At 47.6% G+C, this 21,319-nt stretch overlaps 1 protein-coding gene across 1 annotated transcript; it reads left to right on the forward strand.

Annotated features, from left to right (window-relative positions):
* Nucleotides 1–5,134: 5,134 nt before the first annotated feature.
* Nucleotides 5,135–16,518, forward strand: LOC147116404 (chymotrypsin B-like). Its single transcript, XM_085989515.1, has 7 exons — nucleotides 5,135–5,192; nucleotides 5,290–5,393; nucleotides 7,709–7,788; nucleotides 7,880–7,958; nucleotides 13,938–14,118; nucleotides 16,024–16,157; nucleotides 16,238–16,518. The coding sequence occupies exons 1-7, from the start codon at nucleotides 5,135–5,137 to the stop codon at nucleotides 16,397–16,399; spliced, it is 798 nt and encodes a 265-aa protein (XP_085845641.1). The 3' UTR covers nucleotides 16,400–16,518.
* The last annotated feature ends 4,801 nt before the right edge of the window (nucleotides 16,519–21,319 follow it).

The following is a 21,319-nucleotide window of genomic DNA, read 5'->3' on the forward strand; positions in this document are numbered from 1 at the left end:
GATACCCTCACGCGGGCATTCTGCTCTTCTATATCAACTTTGACTCTTGCGGATCTTCAAACTGACTTATGCCATCCTGGCGTTACCCGTATGTTGCACTTTGTGCGATCTAAAAATCTCCCATTTTCTACGGAAGATGTGAAAAGAACATGCTCTTCCTGTAGAATTTGTGCGGAATTAAAACCGCAATTTTTCCGTCCATCGGATGGCTCGCTCATACACGTTATGCAGCCTATGCAACGACTCAGCATTGACTTTAAAGGGTCATTGCCTTCCTCAACGCGAAACACCTACTTACTGACTATGGTGGACGAAGATTCACGCTTTCCCTTTGCTTTCCCCTGTCCCAATATGCTTACTTCCACAGTGATCAAATGCCTTGATCAAGTCTTTTCCCTTTGCAGTACGGCCAATTTCATCCACTCTGATCGGGGTCCCTCCTTCATGTCAAGCAAACTCAAAAGTTATCTCTCTCAACGGGGAATCGCCACAAGGAAAACAACACCGTACCATCCCATCGGTAACGGACAGGTTGAGAGATACACTATCACTTGGAATGCTGTTCGTCTTGCGCTGAGGTCACGCAACCTACCAGACCAGCAGTAGGAAACTATGCTCCCTGACGTGTTGCATTCCATCAGGTCACTCCTTTCTATGTCTACCAATGTCACACCTCACGAGCGATTCTTCAGCTTCCAGCATTGCTCCACCCATGGGACGTCTCTAGTGTCATGGTTGGCAGCTCCCGGCCCCGTGCTGCTCCGAAGATTCGTCCGATCATCTAAAAATGATCCTCTCGTCGACGAGGTAGAACTCACGGATGTCAACCCCACGTACGCGCACGTGCGGTACCCTGATGGCCGGGAGTCCACCGTTTCGCTCTGGGACCTGGCTCCCTGTCCAGCCGGCCCCATGGGCCCAACTGATAGAGGGACCCACGGGGATGATGCCGACACTCTGCGCTCCCCCGAAGATGACGCCCTACCTGGGACAGCGAGAGATCTGCCAGCTGCTCCACCAGATCCACCCGAGGTCAGGACGCCAGTCAATCCCCGGCTATCAAACAGGATGAAGCCAGTTCTGCGCCTGTGAGGACCCGCACCCGGAGTCACAATCTCTCCAGCCTCCCTCGGGTCGATCAGAGCAACACGGGCCCTGTCGATCCACCGGTACGGATCAAGCGGCCCAGGGACCAAGCCACGGTCCGGGGAGACGTGCCTTCTAGCCATAAACAAAAATCTAAAAGATTGTGGCTATTCGTGGTCCGCCTAATCCGTTAAGAGGAAGTCGTCGGACTTCCAAATCTTTTAGGCAGGAAGAATGTTATAAACCTCATCATCAAGGAACCACTCATGAAATAACACTGGACGGCCAGCTGGTGGTGCCGTCCAAGGAATATAAATACTCGGGCGTGGGCCCAGCTTCCCAGGGACATTTTGTAAGACAAGGAACTAGTGAAGTACAACTAGACCTCCATGTTCTGAAACAAGGTGATTAAAGCCTTGCTTTATGCTCAAACCAAGTGCGTAGTGAGTTTTATTATGTCAGTCACCTTAGTCACTGATGCCCTATTACCTTTGTTACTCTCTCTGTCCCTTCCTGATCCACTCTGCTTATTTTTACCCAAACTCTGCTCTGCTCTAGAGCCTTGACGGTTCCCTTGCTGCTTTTAAATTTAATCTTTCCTGAATCCTCCCATCACCCTTCATTATTTTAAAGCCCTGTCTACTGCCCTAGTTATTCGATTCACCAGGACACTTGTTCCAGCCTGGAACAGGCCCCTCTTTCCCCAGTACTGGTGCCAGTGGCCCATGAAGCGATACCCCTGCCTCCCACACCACACTTTCAGCCTCGCATTTAAACCTCTAATCTGCTTATCCCTATGCCAATTGGCACGTGGTTCAGGTAACAATCCAGAGATTATTACCTTTGAGGTTCTGCTTATTAATTTGGATCCTAGCTCCTCAAACTCTTTCAGCAGAACCTCATTCTTAGTTCTACCTAGGTTGTTGGTTCCTATGTGGACCACGACAACTGGATCCTCCCCTTCCCACTCCAAGTTCTTCTCCAGCCACAAGGAGATGTCTTTAACCCTGACACTGGGCAGGCATCACAGCCTTCGGTACTCCCTGTCGCAGCTACAGAGAACAGTATCTATCCCCCTGACTACACTGTCGCCTAACACTACCACATTCCATTTTACTCCCCCACTTGAATGGCCTCCTGTACCATGGTGCCGTGGTCAGTTTACCCATCCTCCCTGCAGTCCTTGTTCTCATCCATACAGGCAGCAAGTACCTCGTACCTGTTGGACAAGGTCAAGGGCTGAGGCTCCTCCATCACTATATCCTGGGTCCTCACACCCTCCTGTCCCTGACCACTGACTAACTCTAAAGTACTACTTAACCTAAGGGGTGTGACAGCCTCCTGGAACAAAGTGTTCAGGCAACTCTCCCCCTCCCTGATGCATCGCAATGTCTGCAGCTCAGACTCCAGCTCAACAACTTTGAGCTGAAGTTCCAAGAGCTGCAGGCATTTATCGCAGATATGGTGGCTCGGAATCTCATTGGTCTCCACCAACTCCCACATGCTGCAGTTACGACACACCACCTGCACTGCCATCTCTATCTAACCTTATTTTATTTATACAATTAGTTACAGTTTTTATTCAAACGATTATTTTTAGTTTTAATTTTTAGTTTTATGGTTGCAGATGAGCTGCACATTGAGGGAGTGGAAGCCCTTCTGGTTCACAAACACTCCTGGGTGATCTGGGGGTGCCTTGATGGCCACATGTGTGCAGTTGATGACGTCCTGCGCCTGTTGGAAGCCAGCCAGAGCCGCAAAGCCGAACGCCCGCTCAGTAACACTGGCTTCATCAGTGGCAAAGTTTACATAATTGGCTGACTTGTGAAACATGACATCGGTCACTTGGGCGAAACATTTATGGGCGGTCGACTGCGAGATGCCGCAAATGTCTGCTGCAGATCCTTGGAAGGAGCCTGAGGCAAAGAAGTTGAGGGCACTGGTGACTTTGACAGCCACTGGTAAGGCGTGTCCACCAGGTCCTCGAGGCAGCAGATCTTGTTCCAGAAAGCTGCAAATGTCTGCGACAACCTGGCGCGATAGCCTAAGCCACCTGAAGCACTGCTGCTCAGTCATGTCCAGGAAGCTCATCCTCTGCCTGTATACCCTGTGTCCGGTGCGGTGCAGGCCGTGTGCTGAACCCCTCTCTCATGTGGAGCATCAGGTGATTGAGGAGAAGGCTGGTGTTGTGGTGGCTGGTGCTGTTGGTGCTGTGGCTCAGCTTGGTCGGTTTCTGAGGTCCAAGATGAGACGGCATAAGCGGCACCCATGCTGATGTAATAGATGGCAGGTAAAGTGGAGATCAGAGGGCCAAACCCTCAATGTTCTGATAGTGACTAGCAATGTGGTGAGAGTGGCTTCCGTGTTTGCAGAAAAGACCTGCAAACTCCTGACAGCTAAATCTCTGCATAAAATGGTGTCAGCAAGAGCCTTTCCATTAGGCAAGGAAGCAGGTGTAATGTGGGAGTATTTATGTGTTTTCCCAGCTGTCAATTAATGAACTCACACAATGGCCACTGAGCTTCCGCCTCCCATTCGCAGATGAGGTTCCCGAGGTGTGTGAATCCCGTGCACTACAAGTTAAAGCCAAAACCTGAGATTATAAAGCCTCTTAAGGGTCTCTCAACAAGCATTTAGGTACTTCAATGAGGTCGCCCGCCTCTGCCGAGCGGGTCCGAGGTACGCTGGGAAACGCGCCCAAGTTAAATGTGGAAGTCGGCAGGATGACGGCGGTTTCCCGACGTGCTGGCAATTTCCACGATTTTTACTGCCGACCCGCTCTCCAAACCTGCACACTCGGGATTGGGAAAATTCCGGCCAATGTTTGGACCTGTTGTTATAGTGAGAAGGTTTATCTCCACAGATTCACACTTGCTGATCTTGCCCAGGCTGTGGGGCAAAGACTGAAAGTGAGTTGAGGCACTTCCCCACAGGAAAGGAGGGAAGTCAAGTCAGTCTACTCTCATGGCCAGTTACAGAGCAGCATAGGCAGAAAGGAGTCTAGGGAATACAATCACCAACATTTGGACACACAATAAACAATATGCAGCCTTCTAACCATTTTATTGTAATAATTACTATTCTCCCTTTACTGAGCTTGGCTCAGTGTAGCACTGAGCTGTGAGTCAGAAGGTTGAGGTTTAGGTTCCAATTCAGGTACGAGCACCCTTCAGTGCAGTATTGAGGGGGTGCTGCATTATTGGAGGTGCTGCCTTTTGGATGTTCAGGTGGAGGTAAAAGATCCCATGGCACTAATTAAAGAAGAATTGTGGAATTATCTCTTTAACAACACAAAGAAAAACAGATTAACTGGTCATTTATCTCACTACTGTTTGTGGGATCTTGCTGTGTGCAATTTGTTTTGCCTACATATCAAAAATCACTAAACTTCATAAAAAATGGTAATTCATTTGTTACAAAACGCTTTGGGAAACCCTGAACACATAAAGGTGCCTTCTAAATGTAAGTTCTTTCATTTCTATCAACAGTCTAGGTCAATCTCTTTATTAATGCCTTTCTTGAGATGAATATCCTTTCACACATCCCTTTGTTTATTCTTCTTGTATACAAAATTTGAAATTAAATTAAGGTGAGTTTGTGGAGCTTATGTTACTCCTTTGCATAACAGGTTGAAATGTTCCCCAACAATTTGGAATTTCTCATCAACTTACCTTCAGAATACTCATGTGGAAAAAAACATGTTTCATTAGTTGAGTTTATTTGCTGATCAATATAATGGCAACTTTTTCAAGGCCATATGATTACATACATGCTTAGATATCCATTATAGCTCAGATATGTGCCTTTGAATTTTAATCAATCATCAATATTCTATTCGTTGAACAGCTTGAAAGTACCCACAGTCCTTCTATCTAGTGATGTTTTTACTGATATGTTCACGTATCTTATAATTAATTCGTTTATTTTGCAAAGCAATCCTGCCACATGTAGATTGGGTAAAAGCTCAGACTTTTATCTATTGGATACCCGGCGTCACAGTTCGACTATATAAAGTCGTAACTGTAACCGTCAAACACGAACAAGAACCATGGCTTTCCTTTGGATTCTCTCCTGCTTTGCGGTCCTCGGCGCAACTTATGGAGGGAGTAAGTTATAATATCTAGAAAATATCTTAAGTTCCTATTTTACTTGGTGGTGCACTGGTGACACTGATCCCTGTTTGTACATTGACTTCCAACATAGGCTGTGGGACCCCAGCCATCACCCCTGTCGTCACGGGCTACGCAAGAATCGTGAATGGTGAAGATGCCGTTCCTGGATCTTGGCCCTGGCAGGTCTCCCTGCAGGTAGGTTGAAGCTAAGGCTCCAGGTATGAGTAACTCCTAGTCAGGTAACTGTTACATTTTTAATACTTCACTCTGTTTAAAAAGGTCACCATTCCAGTAAAAGCCAAAGACTCCTGGTCAATTTTCACTGGGGGCCCCGTGTTCATTTTGATGAGCATTGAATTTCCGTATGTAGTGTAGCTGCAAGTGTTGAAGAATATATTCTGGGTAAACAAATCCATTTCCAGCAATTGTTGATAAAACAAAATAATACTAATGGTGCAGCGTCATTAGAAATTTGTTGCCAGGAGCCAAAGATCTTGTGTGAATCAACGGCCAGTTTCAAGGATGCAAGATGGCCGCTGTAATCATAACGTGAGCTAGTTTAGACATTTAAAACCCAGGCGTGATCTGATCAAAACAGGTATTTGTAGAAGTCACACCTCTGAACCAGCGATAGAACATGTCCATTGTAAAATGTGCTGCTGACTCATCTTTCTGTCATTTTTGATTTTGCAAACTGCCCCATCTCCATACAAAGCCAGGTCACAAACGAGGACACAAATAATCCCCCAGAGATGTCGGGGAACAAAGGGTCTAATGAGAGGAACTGAATGAAATCAGTATTTGTAAGGAAATGTTGTTAGGGAAATTGATGGGATTAAAGGCCGATAAATCCCCAGGGCCTGATAATCTACATCCTAGGGTACTTAAGGAAGTGGCCCTAGAAATAGTAGATGCATTGTGGGTCATCTTCCAAAATTCTATAGGCTCTGGAACAGCTCCCATAGATTGGAGGGTAGCTAATGTAACCCACTATTCAAGAAAGGTGGTAGAGAGAAAATGGGGAATTATAGACCGGTAAGCCTGACATCGGTAGTGGGGAAAATGCTAGAGTCCATTATAAAAGATGTAATAGCAGAGCACTTGGAAAACAGTGACAGGATCGGACAAAGTCAACATGGACTTACAAAAGATAAATCATGCTTGACTAATCTACTGGAATTTTTTGAGGATGTAACTGGTAGAATAGATAAGGGAGAACCAGTGGATGTAGTGTATTTTTACTTTCAGAAGGCTTTCGATAAGGTCCCGCATAAGAGATTAGCGTGTAAAGTTAAGGCACATGGGATTGGGGGTAAAGTACTGACTTGGATAGAGAACTGGTTGGCAGACAGGAAGATAAGAGTTGGAATAAACGGGTCTTTCTCCGAGTGGCAGGCAGTGACTAGTGGGGTACTGCAGGGATCGGTGCTAGGACCCCAGCTGTTCACAATAGATATTAATGATCTAGTCAAGGGAACTAGTGTAATATCTCCAAGTTTGCAGACGGCACAAAGCTGGGTGGGTGTGTGTGCTGTGAGGAGGATGCCGAGAAACTCCAGTATGATTTGGACAGGTTGGGTGATTGGGCAGATGCATGGCAGATGCAGTATAATGCGAGGAAATCCAGTTCGGCGACAAAAACAGGAAGACAGATTATTAACTGAATGGCAAAAGATTGGGAAAAGGGGAAGTGCAACAAGACCTGGGTGTGCTTGTGCACCAGTCGCTGAAGGTAAGCATGCAGGTGCAGCGGGCAGTTAAGAAGGGAAATGGTATGTTGGCCTTCATCGTGAGAGGATTCGAGTACAGGAGCAAGGATGTCTTGCTGCAGTTGTACAGGGCCTTGGTGAGACCACATCTTGAGTATTGTGTGCAGTTTTGGTTGCCTTATCTGAGAAAGGATGTTCTTGCCATGGAGGGAGTGCAGCAAAGATTCAGCATACTGATACCTGGGATGGCAGGAATGACGTATGAGGAGAGATTGGGTCGATTGGGCTTATATTTGCTGGAATTTAGAAGAATGAGAGGGGATCTCATTGAAACTTATAAAATTCTAACAGGACTAGACAGACTAGAAGCAGGAAGGATGTTCCCGATGGCGGGGGAGTCCAGAACCAGGGGTCACAGTCTAAGGATAAGCGGTAAGCTATTTAGGACAGAGATGAGGAGGAACTTCTTCACCCAGAGAGTGGTGAACCTGTGGAATTCTCTACCACAGAAGGCAGTTGAGCCAATTCATTAAATATATTCAAGAAAGAGTTTGATATATTTCTTAATGCTAAAGGGATCAAGGGATTTGGGGAGAAAGCAGGGACAGGGTACTGAATTTGGATGATCAGCCATGATCTCATTGAATGGCGGAGCAGGCTCGAGGGGCCGAATGGCCTACTCCTGCTCCTATCTTCTATGTTTCTATGTGGAGATGAATGCTTGCAAGACAGATAATCCGAACAATAATGGATCAAATGTTGGATTTTCTGTACTGAATAATTCTTTCCTTTCTGCACTAGCAAAAAAGTGGCTTTCATTTTTGTGGCGGCTCCTTGATTAACGAAAACTGGGTTGTCACTGCTGCCCATTGCAGTGTGAGGTAAGGTTACAGTATCAGCATCTTCAGGGTCTATGGTTAGCAATATTAAGGGATATAATACTTACTGAGCGTGATATATTGTTTCCTGTAGGACAAGACACATTGTAGTTGTTGGAGATTACAACAAATGCTCAGCGGATGCAATAACTCAGTCCATCCCAGTTGCTAAGGTAGGAATGCTCCGATCTTCACAGTGAATTTTATTCGAGGTTTTATCAATTCTGTTTATAGGATCAGTAATAACAACAGAAAATGCTGGAAACACTCAGCAGGTCAGGCAGCATCAGTGGAGAGAGAAACAGTGCTCACTAGAATCAGTAACTGTCTTTAAAATAATCTATGGCAGTAAAAGAATATTTCTAGCACTGTTTGATCAAATTTGCCTTATTCCTTGTGTGCTAGTTTTATATTATCCCTCCCTTTTAAAATAAACTCCTGGTCACTATATAATGTATTTGCCACAATTGATTTTTCTCCCCCACTCAAATGCATAACTACAGTTATACAGGGCCTTGGTGAGACCACACCTGGAGTACTGTGTGCAGTTTTGGCCTTGTTACCTAAGAAAGGATATACTGTGGCAAAGCCACCAAGAGACTCTTGCAGTAATATATATAATTGCCTTTAACAGGGGCTTGTTTCCTTTAAGTGTTTGCTCTGTATAAACAGCGCGGGTTTGGTAAAATGGCGATCCAGCGCGATGACGTCATCATGCAGGTCACGTGACGTTCCCAACGGCGGGAAACGTGATGATGTCATGACATCAGAGGGGAGAGGCGTTCCCCCTCTGTCCTCATGGAACCAGTTGGTGTACAGACCTGTATAGAGTTTCTCCTGCGTTTTTGTTTGTAACTTTTACTAGTGCATTAAACCACGTTTGGTTAACTGCTAGTTTCAGTCTCAGTACTTTCGTTAGGAGTTCAAGCACTCCTATATTGGTGACCCCGAATCCTCGCGGACGTTCTTCGCGGTGGAAATGGAACGCAGGGCCATGATGGAAGCCAACGCAGTGGCTTTGAAGCTCCCCCAATTTTGGGTACAACAGGCGGCCTCCTGGTTCGTACAAGCGGAGGCGCAGTTCGAGCTCCGCAATGTTGTGCAGGATCAGACCCGTTATCTTTACGTGGTCTCCGTACTCGACAGCTCGATGGCGTCGAGGATCATCAGCCTACTGGAGAACCCCCCGGCCACCGACAAGTATGTCGCCATTAAGGCACGGCTAATGCAGGTATTCGGCCTTACGAAGGGAGAGCGCGCACGCTGCCTACTCACGCTGCCCGGGTTAGGAGACTCCAAACCTTCGGAGTTGATGAGCCAGATGCTCACAATCCTGGGGCCTGAACCACAATGTTTCCTGTTCCGCGAACTGTTCCTCAGTCAACTGCCCGAACAGGTGCAGGCGGCCCTCGCCAGATCGGACACCGGGGATTGCATAGCGCTCGCCGAAGAGGCGGATAAAATATACGCGGTCCGACAACAACACTGCGCCGTTGCAAGACGCCCCGCCCCAAAGGGCCCTGCCTCGACGCCTCCAACAACCAGTTTCTGTTATTACCACGCTCGGTTTGTCGTGAAGGCCAGAAGCTTTGCAGTTTCGTGCCCAAAACACCGAACGAGCAACTGCGCGTCAAGAACACCGACTCCGGGGCATGCCCCGCGGCCACGATGGCGATCGGCGATTCCGGGAAACTACTTTATTTAACCGACTCCATCTCGGGCCATCGTTTTTTGTGCGACACAGGGGCGATCCAGCGCGTCAGTCCTCGACCTTCGGTCCGGCAGGTGTGGTTCTCCCCTCCAAGCTGCCAACGGGGGTGCAATTTGTACTTGCGGGACACGGCGGGTCCAGGTCTGCTTCAGTGGCCAACGCTTTATATGGGACTTCGTCACCGCCAAAATTTCACAGGCACTCCTAGGCGCCGACTTTTTATGCGCCAACGGCCTGTTGGTTGATTTAAAAAATCGTCGGCTCATTCACGCCGCCACGTTCGACTGTATTCCCTGTGTGCGTGGCACGGTCGCACCGCACTCGGTCTCCTGCGCTCGGCCACCCCCCGACATTTTCTCCCGCCTCCTCGGGGACTTTCCAGAGCTGACTAAGCCCGCCTTCTCGGCTTCGACCGCCAAACATAGGGTGGAGCACCATATAACAACGACCAGCTCTCCCATCTATGCTAGGGCACGGCGGCTAGAGCCCAGCAAACTCGCGGCTGCTAGGGCAGAGTTCGCCGCCATGGAAAAGTTGGGGATTATTCGCCGATCGAATAGTCCCTGGTCCTCGCCTCTCCACATCGTCCCTAAGCCCGGGGGTGGATGGCGGCCCTGCGGCGACTACCGCCGCCTCAATGATGTCACGACCCCCGACCGGTACCCCATACCGCACATACAGGATTTCTCCGCACATTTGGCGGGGAATTCGATCTTCTCCAAGGTCGACCTCGTCCGTGGGTACCATCAGGTACCGGTGCATCCCCAGGACGTCCAAAAGACAGCGGTCATCACCCCTTTTGGCCTGTTTGAGTTCCTCTGCATACCTTTTGGACTTAAAAATGCGGCGCAGGCATTCCAACGCCTAACGGATTCGGTGCTGCGGGATTTCAAATTTTTGTTCGTCTATCTGGATGACATACTGATCGCCAGCGCCACAAAGGAGGACCACCTCAAGCATCTGCGCATTCTCTTTCGTCGCCTTCAGCAGCACGGCCTCATTGTCAACCCGGCCAAATGCCAGTTCGGCCTGCAGCAAATTGACTTCTTAGGCCACTGCATCACTTCAGAGGGGGCAATGCTGCTTCGGGCTAAGGTGGAGGTGATCACCGCATTCCTGCGGCCGCAGTCCGTGAAGGCACTCCAGGAGTTCCTGGGTATGGTAAATTTTTACCATCGTTTTGTTCCCAGGGCGGCACAGCTCATGCAGCCGCTCTACGAAGCCCTCAGAGGGAAGCCGGGAAAGGAGCCCGTAGTTTGGACGCCGGAAATGGACCGCGTTTTCGGGGACACGAAGACCGCCCTCGCGAATGCGAAAATGTTGGCACACCCCCTGCCAGGAGCCACCATCGCTCTCACGACTGACGCGTCAGACTACGCCATAGGGGCCGTCGAAGAGCAGTGGGTCGACGGCACGTGGCAACCACTGGCGTTTTTTAGCCGCCAGCTGCGACGGCACGAACACCAGTACAGTACCTTTGACAGGGAGCTGTTGGCGTTGTTTTTGGCCATTCGTCATTTTCGTTTTCTGCTCGAAGGGCGCCACTTCACTGCGTTTGTCGACCACAAACCGCTGACATTCGCGATGGCCAAGACTGCCGAACCGTGGTCAGCTCGACAGCAGCGACAGCTTACATTTATTTCTGAAGTTACCACCGACATCCGGCACATGGTAGCGGATTGCCTTTTCCGCGCCACCGTCCAAGCCGTGCAGTTGGGGATCGATTATGCGTGAATGGCGGCCGACCAAGCTGCCGACCCGGACACTCAAGCCTTTCGTTCTGACTCCGCCAGCCTTCAACCGAAGGACGTGCCGTTCCATTCGGCGGGCACCACTTTACTCTGTGACATCTCATTGGGAGACCCCAGTCCGATTGTTCCGTCCACCTGGCGTCGGAAAGTTTTCGACGCCGTACACGGACTTTCGCATCCTGGTGTGAGGACATCGCAGAAGTTGCTAGCATCCAAATTCGTCTGGAGAGGGATGCGCAAAGACATCCGCGACTGGGCGAACACATGTGTGGTTTGTCAATGAGCCAAAGTACAACGACACGTCAGGGCCCCCTTGGCCACCTTCGAGGTACCGGAACGTCGGTTTGACCACGTCCACGTCGACCTTGTGGGGCCACTCCCGCCGTCGCGGGGTTTCACACACATTCTGACGATGGTAGATCGCACCATGAGATGGCCAGAGGTGGTTCCCCTGACATCTACCACCTCTGCGGATGTCGCTCGAGCCTTTATCTCGTCATGGGTAGCACGCTTTGGGGTTCCGATGGATATTTCGTCCGACCGCGGTCCACAATTTTCATCTGAGCTTTGGAACGCGGTGGCCTCAGCCTTAGGCACCAAACTCCATCGCACCACGGCCTACCACCCGCAGGCGAATGGGCTGTGTGAGCGTTTTCATCGTTCATTGAAGGCGTCGCTCAGGGCCAGCCTCCTGGACGCGGCATGGGTCGATAAACTGCCTTGGGTTATGCTGGGGTTGCGCACGGCGCCAAAGGAGGACCTGCAGGCTTCGGCCGCAGAAATGGTTTACGGCCAGCCGCGCCGGGTACCAGGCGAATTCCTGCCGTCCCCTACACAGCTGTAGTCCGCAGCCACTCAGCGGGAAGCCCACCGGGAAGTGGCCCAGTGCTTCCGGCCAGTTCTGACGTCGCAACACGGTTTTCCTGCCTCCCGCATTCCAGTGGAGTTGATGAAGGCCAAATTCGTGTTCGTTCGCCAAGACGCCCATCGCAGCCCGCTCCAGCCTCCGTATACGGGTCCTTTCCGGGTTTTACAGACAGGGCCTAAGACTTTTTGGGACGACCTCGGGGGCAGGCCGGACCACATCTCCGTCGATCGCCTCAAGCCCGCGCACTTGGACCTTGAACAGCCAGTCGAGCCCGCTCAGCCACCGCGTAGGGGTCGACCGCCAGCTGCTGCCACACCTGACCAGGCCGCTATCCCCTCCAGCTCACCAGCTGCTCAGCGTTTTCCTCTCTGGGAATTTAGGAGTCGTTCAAACAGGCTTGTCCGACCTCCTCTGCGATCGACTTTCCTTATTAAAGACAATTCTGGGGGGGCGTATGTGGCAAAGCCACCAAGAGACTCTTGCAGTAATGTATATAATTGCCTTTAACAGGGGCTTGTTACCTTTAAGTGTTTGCTCTGTATAAACAGCGCGGGTTCAGTAAAATGGCGATCCAGCGCGATGACGTCATCACGCAGGTCACATGACGTTCCCAACGGCGGGAAACGTGATGACGTCATGACGTCAGAGGGGCGAGGCGTTCCCCCTCTGTCCTCGTGGAACCAGTTGGTGTACAGACCTGTATAGAGTTTCTCCTGCATTTTTGTTTGTAACTTTTACTAGTGCATTAAACCACATTTGGTTAACTGCTAGTTTCAGTCTCAGTACTTTCTTTAGGAGTTCAAGCACTCCTACAATACTGTACTTGCCATAGAGGGAGTGCAGCAAAGGTTCACCAGACTGATTCCTGGGATGGCAGGACTGTCGAATGAGGAGAGATTGGGTTGACTAGGCCTGTATTCACTAGAGTTTAGAAGAATGAGAGGGGATCTCATTGAAAGGTATAAAATTCTGACAGGGCTATACAGACTGGATGCAGGGAGGATGATTCCCCTGGCTGGGGGGTCTAGAACGGGGGGTCACATTCTCAGGATACGGGGTAGGACATTTAGGACTGAGATGATGAGAAATTTCTTCACTCAGAGGGTGGAGAACCTGTGGAATTCTCTACCACAGAAGACTGTGGAGGCCAAGTCACTCAATATATTCAAGAAGGAGATAGATAGATTTCTAGACACAAAAGGCATCAAGGGGTATGGGGAGAGAGCGGGAATATGGTATTGAGACAGAGGATCAGTCATGATCATATTGAATGGCTGAGCAGGCTTGAAGGGCCGAAAGGCCTACTCCTGCTCCTATTTTTCTTTGTTTACTTTTTATTGAGAAACCTACATGTAGGGCCGAGGCCTTTAATACAGGACATCACCAGGGAAGGGCCGAGGCCTGTAATACAGGACATCACCAGGGGAACAGCTCAGGTCCGTAATACAGGACAGCACCAGGGAAGGGCCGAGGCCTGTAATATAGGACGTCACCAGGGGAAAAGCTGAGGCCCGTAAAACAGGCATCACCAGGGAAAGGCTGAGGCTCATAATGCAGGGGATCGTCGAGTAAGTTCTGAGGCCTATGAGCAGCACAGCTCTGGGGAACGGCCAATGCCAAAAGTACAGAACATTGTCTGGGCAAGGGCCATGACCCATGATGCAGGACATCACCAGGGGACGAGTTGAGGCCCATAATACAGAACATCACTGAGATTGAAAACAATAGCAAAGCCCAGAAAAATCAAGAAGTGGTTGGGTAATGTAAAACTTGGGGGTTATAAGCCTGAGGGAGGAACTAATTCCGGCCTTGTGTCTTACAGGCTATTACCCATCCCGAGTGGGACAGAAATGCCATCAACAACGACATCACTCTTGTAAAGCTCGCAACACCTGTTACGCTCAATCCACGCGTGTCACCCGTTTGTCTAGCTGGTGCATATGACAACTTCAGTGCTGGCAAGCTGTGTGTCACTACAGGATGGGGAGTGACTCACTCCAATGGTATGACAGCTCTATTGCTTTAGAGAGAGCAAAGTTATGTCTGTAGCTGGAACTCACTCGGAAAAACAATCAGTCGGACATCAAGTCTTTGTTTACTTATTGTATCCATCAGTTAAAAGCTCCAAGCAGGAGAATGTAAAATATTATTACAGATAGGAGTCTATGATATTCAAGCATTATTTCTGAAAGGCACAAATATAGTCAACAGAATGTTCAAATTCTGAATGATTCCCCACAAGACACTTCTCCCTCTGTGCTTATTTCTAATGTGTTATTACAGGGTAGCAGAGTTCCTACAACAGTCCATGTTGCAAAGAGAAAGATCAGTACAAGATAGATAAACACACACACTCCTGGTGCTAGCGACGGCATTTCAATGCTGTGGCCTATTAACTGCCTGGCCCCTCCTGTAAAAAATACCTGTTAGAGAAATACTGCCATCCCTCCCAGAGCTCTGTCCAGTGACCAGTTACAAGTCAATGTGGTTTCTTTCTACAGTGTAACTTTGTTGAGCTCAGTTTCTGCCCTACCACATTCGTAGCCCTGGAGAACTTGTTCAGCAGGAAAGGAGGCCTTTGAGAAGTGATCTTATAGAGGTCTATCAGATAGTGAATGGTGTGGAAAAGGTTAATCCAGCCTACTAATTTAAATTAAACCACAGGGGTAGGATAAGGAGACAGAGATTTAAACTAGTAAAAGGTAATCAGGAGGTTCTTCACACAGAGAATGGTCAACACTTGGACCTCCAAGGAGAAAGCTCTGGAATCTTTGAAGAGAGAACTAGATGCAGCAATGGAGGAATGTAGGGTTGTTCCTGAGGGAATGAATGAAGATGGGCCGAATGGCCTTCTTCATCATGGAGTATCTTTTGATCTTGTTCAAAATACAGGAATGTGGAGAAAATGAAGAAAAAGCTTTACAAGGTTACTACCCTTACCATTTATCAATCATTGGCCCTGAAATTAGGATCGGGAGCTTGCCGCGCGTGCAAGCCCCCGATGTGCACTTACCCGGTGCGCTGACATTTGAATCGTGGCCCGCATTGCATTTCCTCTCACTGGCCCGCTTGAGGTCCTGCCGCGCTGTGCGTGCGTGACCCAGCGGCGTACTTAGTGCGATGAGCCGGCTGGGATCACGTGAGCACAGGGCAACCAATGGGAGGTTGCAAAAGTTCATTCATGAGTTTGACAGTAAGAGCTGTCAAACTCATGAAAACTCCTGGCCCCAAAACACTACTTAAACTTGAAAGAACATTTAAAAAAACATTGCACTACTTAAATGAACCATAAATAACTGTAAAAAACTATTTTAAACAATAATTTTAAAATTTGAAAAAATTATTATATAAAAAATCGGGGCTAAAACTAAACTTACCTTACTGTAAATTCTTTAAAAATAATAAACCTGTGGAAATTTTTTAAATAAATTGTATTAATAGACCACTTACCTGTAAAACTAAGTACTTACGTGTGGTTTTTCAATGCGTAAAAACCAGAGGCCTTTACACATGCGCAACTCTCTAAAAATAAAGGAATTCCAAGTCGCACGCGCAGACTCCTGCACGCACGCATTCAGCCTCTTAACCCCTTGGGTCAGAGGAGAGGAAATGCCGGTTTTCCCCGCATGCGCCATGCATGCTGAAAACCGGCAATTCCTCCAGGCACACGCGTGAGTACCCCGTCCGTACTCACGCGTTGGGAGAGGAATTACTGGGCCAATATATAGTGCTTATGAGATACATCAAAGCATTTAAGACATGTAATTTGCCTAAGAATAAGGACAATTCAGTTTGTATACAGAAGTTGCAGCAAAGGTCCCAAACTTTCCAAGAACAAGTGCTTTACAAACACAAATAATATTTTACTGGTTCAGGAAAATCTAACAATACTTTTTCCTCCACTTCAGCTTTTCTCACACCTTGCATTCTGCAGCAGACATCCCTTCCTCTCCTGAGCAACACCGAATGTGAGACGTATTGGGGCAACATGATTTCTGATGTGATGATCTGTGCTGGTGCTTCTGGTGCTTCCTCCTGTATGGTATGTAAACACGGCCACTGGGAAAGGTTTTATTAACTTCATGAGCCGCCGCCCATTAAATCTGATTTGTTTGTTTACAGGGGGACTCAGGTGGACCTCTCGTCTGTCAGGAAGGAGGAACCTGGTACCTGGTGGGAATCGTTTCCTGGGGCAGTGGCTCTTGCTCCATTAAGACCCCTGGAGTTTATGGCCGTGTGACCAAATTCCGCAACTGGATCGATCAGACACTTGCCAATAATTAAAAGGATATCGATTATATCATGGAATTTTTGATCTTATAATATTCCTGTGAAGCGCCTTGGGAATTCTTAATACGTTAAAGGCATTATATAAATGTTGTTGTTGTATTTGATGAATTCAAATAAAAATCAATGACCAGCTATTTATAGTTTGTCTGACCTTTTCTTGCAATCCTCTCACGTACTTAAACTAAGTGTTATTTCAAGTCATTCTTTCCAGGTCGCAGTCCTCAGTAGGCCTGCGATCGGAATATCTGGGCCACTGTTATTTCATTGGGCTGGTGATTACCTGGTGTCAATTATTTGTTCCCCATCCTATTGTCCAATTACAAGGGAGAGGCTACCTATGACTGCCCCCTCCCAACCTCATGAGGTCATTTTCCTCCTTATCTCTGTTCTAAAGGTCTTGTTGCCCTCTCATAGACAGCTTGTTTATCCGACAGCTCCTTGCTGCATCGCGTATCAGGCCTAGTTATTCCCACTTAAAGGCCTGTTTTTGTGTTCTGACCTCGTAATTCAGCTCTCTGTACAGCTATTTTTCTGACATGACTGGAATCTTTCTGTGTCATCAACTTAGGCAAACTGCTGACCTAGGGAACCTGTAATAGACTATTATTTCTTTCAATGCACGATTTCTTACATTCCTGAGGTGCAGTGCCCAGAATTGAATGCAATACTCCAGAGGCAGACTAACCAGAGCTTTATACAACTGTAGCATAACTTCCACCCCTTTGTATTACAGCCCTCTTGAGATTAAGTGTAACATTCCATTAGCCTTTATTAAAATATATTTTGTACCCATTCATTAGCTTTTAGTGATTTCTGTACATAGAACCTTAAATTTCTCTGCTCACCCACAGTTCCTAGCTTCTCACCATTTACAAAATACCATGATCTATCTTTCTTGGGTCCAAAGTGGATGACCTCACACTTCTCCACGTTGAACTCCATCTGCCACAGTTTTGCCCACTTACTTAAGCTATCAATGTCCCTTTACAACTTCTGTTCTCATTTACATTGCCTGCTGTGCCACCTAACTAAATGTTGTCATCAAACTTTGTTGTACGGTTCTCTATCCCTTCAGCTAAATCACTCATAAATATAGTGAAAAGCTAAGGCTCCAGTACAGATCCCTGGGGGGACACCTCTCATTACATCCTGCCAATTGGAGTACAAACCCATTATCCATACTCACCATCTCCTACCTCATAACCAATTCTCTACCCATGTCAAATAGTTTGCTGCCAATTCCTGGAACTCTCATTTTTGCTAACAGTCATGAGGAAGGAGCCATTGCTTCATCTGGTTCTGGGGAATGAGGTCTTTAAATGTTTGCCATTGCCTATCCACCGTCAACCCTTTAAGCAACATTCCCCAAATCATCCTAGCCAACTCGTGCCTCATACCATCATAGTTTCCTTTATTTAAATTCAGGACCCTAGTCTCTGAGTCAACTAATTCACTCTCCGTCTTAATGAAGACTTCTATCATATATAATGATCACACCTCCGCAAGGGGCCTCGCACAACAAGATTGCTAATTAATCCTTTCTCATTACACAATACACAGTCCCTGGGGGAACACCACTCATCAGACCCTGCCAATTGGAGTACAAACCCATTATCCCTACTCAGTGTCTCCTACCTCTTAACCAATTCTCTACCCATGTCAAATAGGTTGCCACCAATTCCTTAAACTCTCATTTTTGCTAACAGTCATGAGGAAGGAGCCATTGCTTCATCTGGTTCTGGGGAATTAGGTAGGTCAAGTAGAGCAAGTATCAGTAGGGGAACATTTAGGCAACAGTGATCACAGTATCATAAGGTTTAGACTAGCTATGGAAAAGGACAGGGAGCAATCTAGAGTAAAAATACTTAATTGGAGGGAAGCCAATTTCAGTGGGTTGAGAACGGACCTGGCCCGGGTAAATTGGAATCAAAGATTGACAAGCAAAACTGTAATTGAACAATGGGCTGCCTTCTTTAAAGAGGAGATGATTCAGGTACAGTCGAGGTACATTCCCATGAGAGGGGAAGGTAGGGAAACCAAAGCCAGAGCTCCCTGGATGATGAAAGAGATAGAGAGTAAGATGAGGCAGAAAAAGGGGGTTATTGACAGATGACAGATTGTGAATAGAAGTGAGAACCAGGCTGAATGTAGAAAGTTCAGAGGGGAAGTGAAAAAGGAAATAAGAGGGGCAAAGAGAGAGTATAATAACAGATTGGCAGCTAACATAAAAGGGAATCCAAAAGTTTTCTATAGGCATATAAATAGTAAACGGGTAGTAAGAGGAGGGGTGAGGCTGATTAGGGACCAAAATGGAGACCTATGCATGGAGGCAGAGGGCATGGCTGAGGTTCGAATTGAATACTTTGCATCCGTCTTTACCAAGGAAGAAGATGCTACCAAAGTTATAGTGAAAGAGGAGGTAGTTGAGATACTGGTTGGGATAAAAATTGATAAGGGGGAGGTACTAGAAAGGCTGGCTGTACTTAAAGTAGACAAGTCACCAGGAGCAGATGGGATACATCCTAGGATGCTGAGGGAAGTAAAGGTGGAAATTGTGGAGGTACTGACCATAATCTTCCAATCCTCCTTAGATACGGGGGTGGTGCCAGAGGACTGGAGAATTGCAAATGTTATACCCTTGTTCAAAAAAGGGTGTAAGGATAAACCCAGCAACTACAGACCAGTCTGTTTAACCTCGATAGTGGGGAAGTTTTTAGAAATGATAATCCGGGACAAAATTAACAGTCACTTGGACAAGTATGGATTAATTAAGGAACGCCAGCATGGATTTGTTAAAGCCAAATCGTATTTAACTAACTTGATTTATTTTTTTGTTGAGGTAACAGAGAGGGTTGATGAGGGCAATATGGTTGACGTGGTGTACATGGACTTCCAAAAGGTGTTTGATAAGGTGCCACATATTAGGCTTGCCAGCAAAGTTGAAGCCCATGGAATAAAAGGGACAGTGGCAGCATGGATACAAAATTGGCTAAGTGACAGGAAACAGAGAGTAGCGGTGAATGGTTGTTTTTTGGACTGGAGGAAGGTATACAGTGGTGTTCCCTAGGGGTCGGTACTTAGAAACATAGCAACATAGAAGATAGGAGCAGGAGTAGGCCATTCGGCCCCTTGAGCCTGTTCCGCCATTTAATGAGATCATGGCTGATCATCCAAATTCAGTACCCTGTCCCTGCTTTCTCCCCATATCCCTTGATCCCTTTAGCCTTAAGAACTATATCTAACTCCTTCTTGAATATATTTAATGAATTGGCCTCAACTGCCTTCTGTGGTAGAGAATTCCGCAGGTTCACCACTCTCTGGGTGAAGAAATTCCTCCTCATCTCAGTCCTAAATGGCTTACTCCTTATCCTTAGACTGTGACCCCTGGTTCTAGACTCCCCCACCATCGGGAATAGCCTTCCTGCATCTAGTCTGTCTAGTCCTGTTAGAATTTTATAAGTTTCAATGAGATCCCCTCTCATTCTTCTAAACTCTACCGAATATAAGCCCAATCAACCCAATGTCTCCTCATACGTCATTCCTGCCATCCCAGGTGTCAGTCTGGTGAATCTTCGCTGCACTCTCTCCATGGCAAGAACATCCTTCCTCAGATAAGGCGACCAAAAGTGCACACAATACTCAAGGTGTGGTCTCACCAAGGCCCTGTACAACTGCAGCAAGACATCCTTGCTCCTGTACTCAAATCCTCTCGCTATGAAGGCCAACATTAGATTTGCCTTCTTAACCGCCTGCTGTACCTGCATGCTTACAACGAGAACCACTTTCCATACCTCGGGAGCTTACTGTCAACAAGGGCAGATTTCGATGACGAAGTCCAACACTGCCTTCAGTGTTCCAGTGCAGCCTTCGGTCGCCTGAGGAAAAGAGTGTTTAAAGACCAGGACCTCAAACCTGGCACTAAGCTCATGGTCTACAGATCAGCAGTGATACCCGCCCTGCTGTATGCCTCAGGAACATGGACCATGTATAGCAGGCACCTCAAAGCACTGGAGAGGTACCACCAACGTTGCCTCTGCAAGATCCTGCAAATCCATTGGCAGGATAGGCGCACCAACATCAGTGTTCTTGCTCAGGCCAACATCCACAGCATCAAAGCTTTGACCACACTAGATCAGCTCCGATGGACGGGTCACATCGTCCACATGCCCTATACGAGACTCCCAAAACAAGTGCTCTACTCGGAGGTCCGACACGGCAAGAGAGCCCCAGGTAGGCAGAGGAAACTCTTCAAGGACACCCTCAAAGCCTCCTTGAAAAAGTGCAACATCCCCACTGATACCTGGGAATCCCTGGCCCAAGAACGCAAAGTGGAGGAGAAGCATCCAGGAAGGCGCCGAACAACTTGAGTCTCTTCGCCAGGAGCAAGCGGAAGCCAAGTGCAAGCAGCGGAAGGAGCGCACATCAACTAAAGCACCCCACCCACCCACCCCTTCAGCCACCGTCTGCTCCACCTGTGACAGAGACTGTAGGTCCTGCATTGGGCTTATCAGTCACCTGAGAACTCATTTTTAATGTGGAAGGAAGTCATCCTCGGTTCCGAGGGACTGCCTAAGAAGAAGATATAATTGCAGTAAGACATCTTTACTCTTATACTCAAATCCTCTTGTAATAAAGGCCAATATACCATTTGCTTTCTTAATTGCTTGCTGTACCTGCATGTTAACTTTCAGTGATTCGTGTACAAGGACACTCAGGTCCCTCGGAACACCAACATTTCCCAATCTCTCACCATTTAAAAAATATTCGGCTTTTCTATTTTTCCTACCAAAGTGGCTAACTTTACATTTCTCCACATTATATTCCATTTGCCATGTTCTTGCCCACTCACTTAGCCTGTCTATATCCCCTTGAAACTTCCTTGCATCCTCCTCACAACTTACATTCCCACCCAGC

Source organism: Somniosus microcephalus, chromosome 6, assembly GCF_052327205.1.
Source record: "Somniosus microcephalus isolate GS21.2 chromosome 6, FLI_Smic_1.0, whole genome shotgun sequence".
Classification (NCBI taxonomy): Eukaryota; Metazoa; Chordata; class Chondrichthyes; order Squaliformes; family Somniosidae; genus Somniosus; species Somniosus microcephalus.